Below are 11,077 nucleotides of genomic sequence, written 5' to 3' on the forward strand. Positions count from 1 at the left end.
CTTCTCAAGTTTGTCCAGGTTCGTTGGGATGGAATCCCTTCTGTTGTATCGACTGAACCATTCAGCCTGGTGTCATCTACAAACTTGCAGAGGTTGCACTCAATCCCACTGTCTATTTCATTGATAATAATATTAAACAGTATCTGTCCCAAGACAGACCCCTGAAGGACACCACTAATCACTGGCCTTCATCTGGACATAGAGCCATTGATCACAATTTTCTGTGTGTGGCCATCGAGCCCATTCCTCATCCACTGGATGGGCCATCATTCAAACCCATCTCTCTCCAATTTAAAGATCACGATATCATGCAGAACTGTGTAAGAAGCCTTACAGAAGTCTAAGTAGATGACATTGGTAGGTCTTCACTTGTTGATTGATGCAATCACTCCATCACAGAAGGCCACCAGATGTCAGTCAGGAATAATTTACCCTTTGTGAAGCTGTGCTGGCTGTCTCTGATCACCTCTTTCTCTTTCATGTGCCTCAACTTTGCTTCCAGGAGAATCTGTTCCATGATCTTTCCAGGAACAGAGGTGAGACGAGACTCACTGGTCTGTAGTTCCTGAGGTCTTCCTTTCTACTCTTTTTGAAAATATGAGTGATGTTTCCCTTTTTCCAGTCATCAGGGACTTCACCTGACTACCAAAACTTTTCAAATATGATGAAGAGAGGCCTGGCAACTACATCAGCCAGGTCTCTGAGGACCCTGGGATGCATGTCATCAGGTGCCATAGACTTGTGGTTGTTAAGTTGCATCAGGAGGTCCCAAACTTGCTTTTCACTTACAGTGGGAGGGACTCTGCTCTGACAGTCTCCTTCTAGAGGTTCAGAGACTTGAGACGTGGTAAGCCTGACTACCAGTGAAGACCGAGGCAAAGAAGTTAAGTATCCCTGCCTTCTCCTCAACTGTTGTTACCTGTCTTTCTGTTTGTTTTTGTCTTCTTTCTTCCTTCTGTACATCTTCCTTCTGTACATGGGTTATTGTTATAGGAATCCCTGATCTATCAATCACATTCTAGAAAACACCTGTCAAACACAGGAACCTTTTGTTTTGTTTTGTTTTGTTTTGTTTGTTTGCTTCTTGTCATTTTGTTACCTATTCTCTACTTGTTTTGTCTTTTCTCCAGGTAACTGAGTTTCTCTTTTTGGCTTTGTTTTTAACTGCTGTGTGCATGTAGAGTGCTTGTGAAAATGGATTGTTAGCAAAATGCAAACACTATGCAGCATGAATAACAAAAGGTAAGTGGTTTATTGGAATGTTATTAATCCTGTCTACAAGATATTCTGGTTGAAGAAGGTTATATGATGACATCTTTTTCCTGTAAAACGTGACAACTTGACTTAAGAATCTCTTTCCAGGACACCAGTTGTTCAGCTCTCATTAATACGTGTGGGTTATCCATCATACTAAAAATCTGCACTATCAGCATAATTTTCACGAGACCAAATTTGGTTACATTTTATATAAGCAGGATGTCTTTTACGTCTTTTGTTATTTACACAACAAACTTAATAAAAACGGAGATGCTGGGACCTTAGTATACAGGACTTCCAGGGTTTCTTTGGAAGCTGGTGAAAAATTCTAGCAATATCATAAATCAATTACCTGTTCTTCCACTCCTACTCTAAAAAACAACCTCCTGAAAGTACTGTTACATTTTGAATGGGAGGTACAACTAAATATGGTCTTTGTTACAGATTATCCATGGATGAACAGATTCTACATAGACTAGCAATTCTGATTCTGGGGTATAATCGAATGACCGATTTTCCATCTGTTTATTTGGATGTTGGGATCTTATTACATTATAATTTATATTGACATCTTTGACACTAAGAATTGAAGTGTAATCATTGCTCAAGTGTCCTAGATTGTACAGATTTTAACCAGGTTTATTTTTCTCATTTGTTGGGAAAAGGTTATGAGAGTTAGATAATTGATCCTGAGCCCAGTGAGCTCAGCAACCCATTGGTAAAAAAATTATTTTTTAAAAAGTCTCAGAATGTTGTTCCTGGTTAGCCATTTTTCATTACAACTCATGAAGGTGAGTGAGTGTGTTATAATTTATACAACAACTTGCCCAGCACAAATTAAATTAATGGGAATTTTTATATAATGTTTGCACTTGTAAATTGCAGGAATTGATGTTCCACACTTGCCTGCATTCCTCAAGGCTCACTCATACATCATATGTTTTCTTTTTTTTTTTTTTAAATGAACCAAATATAGTGAGGCTCTGATTGTTACATGAAGCCTTCTTTCTTGGTCTCCTGGGCAGATCAATTTTACAGTTTTTCTCTCTTTTTAAAGTGACAAACAGCTTTGTAAAGATAAGCATTACTAGCCATGTAAGCAAACGTAGCTTAAATTTATTTTAAAATATGTCAGGAGATGGATCTAACACTAAAAATATGGCATGGAAATGTAATTATTGATTAATCCATTGAAGAGACATTGTTAAGGCATTCATTAAAATTCTCTGTAAAAAAAGGCAAATAAAATTGCCTATTCTTGACTGAAACTTGTTTTAGTGTTTCATTAGCATTCTGTAATCCTACTCGTATCAACTTGTATCAATCTCTTTAAATCTGTCAGATAACCAGTGAATGGCTGATAAGAGATTTCATCCTTTAATTTTCTTAAATTTTCTTTTCAATAATCTAGATGATTCATAATTACAATTTACCCACTTTTGTCTGCCACATTAATTACAAATCCTTGCACTATTTCAGTTTCTTTAAAGACTTTCTCTCAGGCAATTAAATCATAGATAATTTTTGTTGTAATTTTAAAATAATGGATATTATTTCATCTGAATTAATTGAAATATTTCTGAAATTATGGCTATATTTGTTAACATTTTAAAAGACATAATCAATGTCCTTTTACCATGCACCCTCTGAAAACACTGAAAACAGCTTTTGTTTTAAATTAACACATACATTTAAGTCTCCATCTGTCTTTTTTTTTTCTTTGTTTTACCAAACAATTGTAAACAAAATCCTTCATTTAACTTTCCTTTAATTGTTTTACTTTGTATATATTTCCAGTGGAGATCTTTATTACAGTGTTTGATTTTCTAACAAGCATTAATATTTACATGCTCATAATCACCTTAAAGAACATTGCTTTCCCATTTACAGAATGGAATAAGCAACACAATGAAAAGTGAGTTGCTTAAGTTAGTAAGAAATCCTGTGTCTGTGGTGTCCTAAATCCGTACTTAATGTGGGTAGGTGGTGGCTGCATGACCACTTGAATCCAGCATAAATCCAGGTTGCTTCCAAAAATAGACATTCTCTTCTGTCACCATTTTCTAGTCTGCTAAGCATTTTCCTTCCTTTGAGTCATCACATCTGAACCAGCCCCTGTGTGGCTTTCTCCAGGAAACACATAATCAGTGAAAACAATTCTACTTGAATTATAGACCCCCCAAAAATATGTTAGATCCCAACAAAATTTTTGTTCACTACACCCAAATCAATCACATAGCTTTCTATTACAGAAATAATGATGATTCAGCCCACAGCAAAGCCTGATTTAATCCCTTATTGTCCCAATGCTCCTGTTTTATAAACCAAGCTTTGTTCTAAAAACAGTTTATCTGTAATCAAGATTCGGGAACATCATCCCTTTGTATTCCAACAGTTGCTGAGCATCCCCATGTCCCAAAAGGATATTAGCCCTTTGTAGATCCTGCTCTATTTATTCTGGAGTGGACAAAAGAGCCCTACAGCATTATTTTTTTTAATTTTATTTTTCACAGAGCATGGGCTAGAAGAAGGCTTTAGATAGACTTCTGCAAAAGCTCTGCATTTGGGAAATTAGTCAAAGGTCTTTTGTGGCTGCCAGGACATGGGAGATCTGTACAGAAGCATCCAGAGCTTCTTTCCACCTGTGAGCTTATGGGGAAGGACCTGAAGGTTCATTTGACTTTTCACACTGTTTCTGATTACTTCTTCTTAGCTTCATCTTAAAAATTCATCATGAACTTGATCTTAGAGTGGAAACAAAGGCGCTTTCCCAGTAATAAGGGGAAGACAGAGCTTCATGAGTCTATACACAAGCTATAGAAATAATATACAGAGAAGACTGATGAGTCACTCCCCACCTGTCTTTCCCTTCCCTTCCCTTCCCTTCCCTTCCCTTCCCTTCCCTTCCCTTCCCTTCCCTTCCCTTCCCTTCCCTTCCCTTCCCTTCCCTTCCCTTCCCTTCCCTTCCCTTCCCTTCCCTTCCCTTCCCTTCCCTTCCCTTCCCTTCCCTTCCCTTCCCTTCCCTTCCCTTCCCTTCCCTTCCCTTCCCTTCCCTTCCCTTCCCTTCCCTTCCCTTCCCTTCCCTTCCCTTCCCTTCCCTTCCCTTCCCTTCCCTTCCCTTCCCTTCCCTTCCCTTCCCTTCCCTTCCCTTCCCTTCCCTTCCCTTCCCTTCCCTTCCCTTCCCTTCCCTTCCCTTCCCCCTCCTCCTCCCCCTCCTCCTCCCCCTTCTCCCCCTCCTTCTCCTTTCCTTCTTTTTTCTTCAGGAGGATTAGTGATCCTGATATAATTTTTACAGTGTATTGTTCTGTCTTTCTTAATTTCTGCTTGCAGGATGCTTTGTGTCATTTGTAGCTTTTCCTCTTTAGCATGGGCTGCTTGTGCTTCCTCTGCTGTGAAGAACATTATGTTCATGGAACATTTATTTGGTACTGCGAAGAGAGATTTGCTTAGCTTCTGTAAAGGGAGGGAGCTAGAAAATGAGAGTAAAAAGAAGAAAGTGTCTAATAATCCATCTTTGTCTTCATTTTGCTAACTCAATTTTCCATAAGTATTGTCTAGGGAAGGTAATAAGTGACAAAACATGCCATCAAGGGATTTCCTGTGGAAACAGGTATTCCATGATCAAGGGCCCATTAGTGATTAGATCTGAGTTGGTGCTATTTTCACACTTACTGTCTAAAACTCTGTCCATTTTAGTGGAACAGCAATCAAGCCACTGATCTGAAGCTGGTATTTTTAGAGGAGACTGAGTCACACCTAAATGTTAAAATATGTACCCATATTTTTTCATTCTGTTCATTCTGTTCAGCAAGTCAGGAGCAGTTATTATGTATCCACTTTCTTATAAGAAATTCTGCTGTTGAATACAATAGCTTCCTAATCAATGGTCCTGAGTAACTTTTGAGATGTGAACTAAAGATGTGATCTCAGACAGCAGAGAAAGTTAATACTGGAAAGCTAATAGATGTGAAGTTTGGCTTAGTTCTCACCATGAATAACACTTTTTTGTTTGTTTTGTTTGTTAGTTTGTTTAATTACCACAGGCAAACATGCTGAAAGCATTTTAAAGATTGGTATGAATGATTTGAACAGAACTTGAAAATATGTAATCCATCCTCTTTCCCCAAATAGCAAAGATCAGAAGGTTTTTTCCTACAAGTTCTACAAAATGGGGAATATTTCTCAGCCCCATTTTTAACCTTTTGTCACTTCAGATGTAGACAGTCCTAAGGATGAGCACTAAGGCTGGAAACTGCTTTTCTTTTCATTTTTAGGCTTTAGCAACATAACCTGATTTTTGTTATGAAAATAGTGATTTACATACTGTACTCTTGGCATTTTTTTAAGCACAAAACACCCATGGTTGAACTTGTCCTTGACTTTTTGAGTTCTCTGAAATATTTCTGTCATATTCCTTTTAAAAAAACAAAGGTTTAAGATCATGTCCATGACACTTGTTGTAACAAGACACTGTTTTCTTCTATGAAGCTTCTGTTGTTCCAAGGAGACATGCAAAGGCTAAGGAAAATGGGCCACCAAAGCTGTAGGTGGCATACTCAATTTTCTTGGAGAATGATGCTGCACTGTAATGCAGACAGCTGCTAACTGTAGCAAAATTGCAGTGAACAGCATTTTAATAGCATTAGGAAATTCAACATCCAGTTCTATATGAATACAGATGAGAAACAAAGAAGAACAAAAAAGAAATTAGCCTAGTACTATCTCTGATAATTCATTTTAAATTGTATTGTCGGCCTCCAGAATAAAACACCACGTAGCAGCAGCTATATTCTCTGAACACATGGCAGAGTAAATTCTGGACATAATCCTTGTCCTTACCTATACTTGCCTCTTCTTTCAGCCTTAGTAGAAATATATCACTGTTATGTGGAATAGCAGCTATTGTAACCAGCACACAAGTTCCTTCACTCCCTCTTTGCTTCTTCCAGAATGAATGGGTAGATGGTCTAACCTTAATCATCTCCCTGAAAAATATTACTTAACAGAGGCTTATTAAATATGGCATAAAATGAGCTGTGTTCACATTTTAAAGCCAGAACAAAACACTTATTTTATTTTCCTAATTTTAAGAGGCTTAAATGCTATTTTATGCAAATACAAGAGAACAAATGGCTTAACTTTGTCAATCTTTTAATTTACTTGGAATTTGCAGGCTATTTCAGGTGAACTTTGGGAAAAAAAAAAAAAAAAAAAAGCTAAGAGAGTAAAGGGAACTCTTAGAACTGATGAGACCATGCTTTGTTTTAGTTTGAGAAAGTGGGCTTGCAGGATCTGATACAAAAGTTTGCACTGAATCAACTTACAAACAGTTTAATTGGAAGGGAAGGAATGCAAACTTGGTGAGTGTTTTAGATTATTAGAGCTTAAAAAATATCATTTAAACTATGGATACCCTGACAACACACCAGTAAACCTCAATATAAACTGTTAGTGAAGGTGCAAATTGAAAATTAAATTGGTAACAATGATTTTAAGAGCTTTGAGATGAATTATTTATGTTATTTACAGAACTCCAACCCCTGCTATGTCTTTTATGGAGCATGTATAAGACATTACATTTTTCCTTACTGCATCCTTCCATCCATTTTCCTGGCCTACCCTTGTCACCAGAGCTTTAAAATAAAAGAAGTGATAGAACATGACTAATTCTTTATATCTAGTGCAATATTCCAGTATGTATTCCAGCACATGTAAAAGTATTTTTGGAACAACATTTAACCAGACAGAGCAAGACACCAGTTTGCTAAAAGGTTTTATTTACCTTTGTGTGCAGCATATAAACTCAAGTATGTTAGACCCTGGGGATTTGCAGGAGCCATTTTATAATTATTCCATTTACATTCAATTATGCCTTTTGTGGACTTCACTGAAACAATTACCATAACCCAGAGAACAGCCTTTTAGGTAGCTAAATGAAAAGCATGGTTATTATTATTCACTGTTAGCAAAGGTAAGCTGAGAAAACTGCAACAAAAATAAAAGCAACCTGCACTTGTGATTGTGTTTGTAGAAGTACTGTATAAAGTCTCTCTTGTGTAAAGGTTATTTGTTGACCAAGTTCCACGTCTTCAGAAAAGTAAGGGAATAGATGACACAGTACTTGATTTAAACCTGAGTACTCTTGTAAATCATACATATACACATAAAAAGATGGTTCCATGAGGCAGGCTGGAGTCCTGCAAGGTTTTGTGGCCTTTACACCATGAATCAGTCAGTGACTTTACAGGAGATACTAACTTAAACACCCCACTGACCCCCCCCAAAAATGTAAAAATTCAGTCTGTTTAATCTGGGATTAAAAATGCAATGTATTACATGAGGAATAGCAAAAATTTCACACAATGTGAAATTCTTTCTCCAGCTGAAGTTACTGTTATTTGTAGCAAAGAGTTCATTAAAAGATTTGGTTCTTGGGAGCTGCATTTCTCTCAGGATCAACCACTGGGTTTAATGACCCAGTCTCCAGTTTTGTGTTTTGCTTCAGTGCCTGTAATTCTCAATGAGGCAGTAGAGAAAGGTAAGCATAAAGAGATGCTTTAACTCTTGCTGTAGCAGGAACAAAGCAGAAGTAGTGCTGTCTATTGGTTAGCCAGCTGTTGTAGAAAGTTTCCCCTGAGCATTGAAATACAATTGCTTTCAGCAAGGACATACTAAACAAAAGATACAATCTCATGAATAATTTCTTCTAGAGAATATGTTTACTTTTGAACCATAACACAGTGAAAGGTGGACTCTTAGTAGTTTTTTTCATAGTAACTATATCTGTGTGGCTAATCATGGACGTACCAAAAATCACTGGTGGTAGAGACCTATTTTGTACCAGTTGGTGGTCACATAACCCACGTAGCATACCAATCCCAAAGACACAGCATTCCTGAGTCATGGGCTGGGCAGAGAAAGGCTCTCTATTTCTGCAGTAACTCTGGCTTTGCCTTCTGGCAAAAGAATAACTAAGGTAATCCTTTTATGTGGAAATAGCCTAGAGCTATACCAGCTCTGTGAGTCTTCTTGTGATGAAGGTGGGATAATCCAATGTATGGCCAGTCTGTGACCTTGAATCTCATCCATGGCTGCTCACTGGTTAGAGAAGCAGCAGCAAGGTCTATCAGGAGAGGCGGAAAAAGACTGATTGTAAAAGTCATCCTTTACCTACAGGTTAGAAGTACAGTCTTTTATAGAGCATTTACAGAACTCTTTAAAACAATTACAAGTACTCTTGCAGATGAGGAGAAAATGAATAGAATTTCTATTTAATATATTTGCACCCACACTTTTATGAAAAATCTCTAAAGTGTAAAATGAAAATGGTCTAAATCTTAGTATTGGGATTTAGTCTGTGATATTTAAGGAAATTTTATACATTTTTCCAGTGAGAAAAACACACAATCCAGGCATTGTGATTTGTTATTTTTTGTTAATATTTGAACAAAGAGATGAACATGTTAACAAACCTGATATTTAATTCTGACATAATCAAAATTATCTGACACCTTTGTGAGTTTTTCTCCACATATGTAACAAGTTTAAAGGTCTACAGACATCAGAAATATTACTTGAATACACTATTTTTTTCTAATTTTAAATAAAATAAAATAAAATAAAATAAAATAAAATAAAAAATCTATTACCTGTGAGAAAGGAAAAGAGAAAATCAAACTAAACAAGGTTATTAATAATCTGTAGAGACACAAATTGCTATTATGTTGCAAAATTAATTGCAGTAGCTTGTGCTACCATTCTGAGGATTGGTAGGCATTCAGGTTGAAAGGATTTGACTCATCTGGTAAAGATCTGATTTCAGTGCTTTAAAAACTGTTTGTAAAGCAGAATTATGCTATGTCTTCACAAGAGATGATCCAAGTCCTGAATTTCACAGTGCTCAGACACAAGACTGCATAATCATCTTTTCTTTTGTTCTTTCTCTTTTTTCTGGCCCAATAAGCTTGGTGTTTATTGTTGTTGTTTTTTGCTTGTTTGTTCTGTAGAGCTTTAGGGGAGTGAAAAAAAGATGAGATAAAAGAGGCTGAAGGATGTTGAATTCAAGTGGCACTATATTTTCTCTCTAAACCTTCGCATAGACTAGATCAGGGATTAATGATTTCTTCTCTCCTAAATAAGATTTAGAAACAGAATTCAGTAAGTTGAAGAAAGTGCTAAATTTAGACTCCTATGGGACATTTGCATTAATTGCCTATATTTTTATTTTATTTTATTTTATTTTATTTTATTTTATTTTATTTTATTTTATTTTATTTTATTTTATTTTATTTTATTTTATTTTATTTTATTTATTTTATTTTATTTTATTTATTTTATTTTATTTTATTTTATTTTATTTCGTTTCTGATGCATCAATGATTTTATCTTGTTCATTGGGAACTCATTTAATTTACTTGGAAAGGAATTTATCCTGGTTCAGAAGTGAAAAACTACTAGTCAATCTGCAGCACTACTGATGCAAAGAATTTTGTTAGGATGGTTTCATTTTCATCTAACATCACATCACAGTGGTACTGATATCCATATCTGAACTAGTCACCCTACAGTCTTCTGAAAATATTTTTTCCTTTGAAGTATGAGGATTTTAAAGGAACATTAAAATTTCTAGCTTACACAAATCTGTGTACATTGCAAATAGGAACAGATGATCATCAGGTGCTTCTCACACTTCGTGATCCTTCACCTTTCTTGATTCATGTTAAGAGCAAATAAGCCATGCTCTTAACCAAAAACAGAAAACAGGGGATCCAATAACTAACTAACTAACTAACTAAATAATTCATTTTCAAGTTAATTGAACAGATATGAAAAATTACAGAGAAGAAAAAATGCAATAAATGCAAAAAGCAGCAAGACAATATAGATGAGGATAATTAGCACTTTAAAGAAAAAGGAGTACAGTTCAATTAAAAAGTTAATGTATCTGGTTTTGTTTGCAAGATTTTCAAAAGTGAAATTGCTGAGGAATTGTACTGAGACTATAAATTTTATTATTTCAGGACTACTTCAATTTCTTCAGAATGGAGCTCTGAAAGGATTGCAGAGTATTCAAATAAATAAAATAAAATACAAACTGTACTGAGGCATCAGACCTATATGGATCTCTTGATTAATACTTATTTTCCTCTTTTGGAAGACAGCAGTTTTAATTATTAACAACATAACAAGATGACTCACATTATGCCAAGGCTTTGAATTTCAGCTTACATGAAAGACGTCTCTGCCATTAGTTGTTGGAATGGATTTCAATGAGCAAAATCAACTGAATTTCTGTCATTTTTCCAAACAGTTCAGTCCAGAGTTTTTTATATGATATTTTCTGTGATTCTGTGATGTCTTCATATTTAACTTAAATAACTGATTTTTATTTTTTTTTAAGGCATTCAATATTTTAAGGAGTTCAGTATTTTTCACAATCGCATGAACAAACAAGATTACATCAGATATAGTAGCTGTTCAACAAAATTGAGAATTCTGGTTCTGGAGAAGATTCTAACACAGATTCTGTCATCAAGTGCGCATGATAAGTCACATACCAAACAGATGAACAGTACTCGTTTGAAGAAACCTGGTAGATTCCTGGTTGACTGATATCTCCATGATCAAGAATTACTCTGCTGGTCAGGATATTCTCTTGCAAAACAAAACAAAACAAAACAAAACAGTTCAAACAAATTTTTTCACAATGCTGTGAATATAAGTATTATGATTAAACAATTAACATTTATAGCTCTTGAGGATTTTTATTCCTTTTATTAGTGGGGTCTACTGTAGGCTTTATGGATAGAGACTTTGATTC

The 11,077-nt window shown here is 35.6% G+C and overlaps 1 protein-coding gene across 1 annotated transcript in view; it reads left to right on the top strand.

The window, feature by feature from the left end:
• GRIK2 (glutamate ionotropic receptor kainate type subunit 2) overlaps positions 1-10,717 on the top strand; it is a 444,423-nt gene extending 433,706 nt beyond the window's left edge. The window contains exon 17 of the mRNA XM_084513443.1: positions 10,658-10,717. Within this exon, the coding sequence (XP_084369569.1) occupies positions 10,658-10,702 (45 nt within the window). The 3' untranslated portion in view covers positions 10,703-10,717. The remainder of the gene's footprint in view (positions 1-10,657) is intronic.
• Positions 10,718-11,077: the final 360 nt, after the last annotated feature.

The sequence above is a fragment of the Aythya ferina genome, assembly GCF_964211825.1.
Source record: "Aythya ferina genome assembly, chromosome: 3".
In the NCBI taxonomy this organism is placed as follows: Eukaryota; Metazoa; Chordata; class Aves; order Anseriformes; family Anatidae; genus Aythya; species Aythya ferina.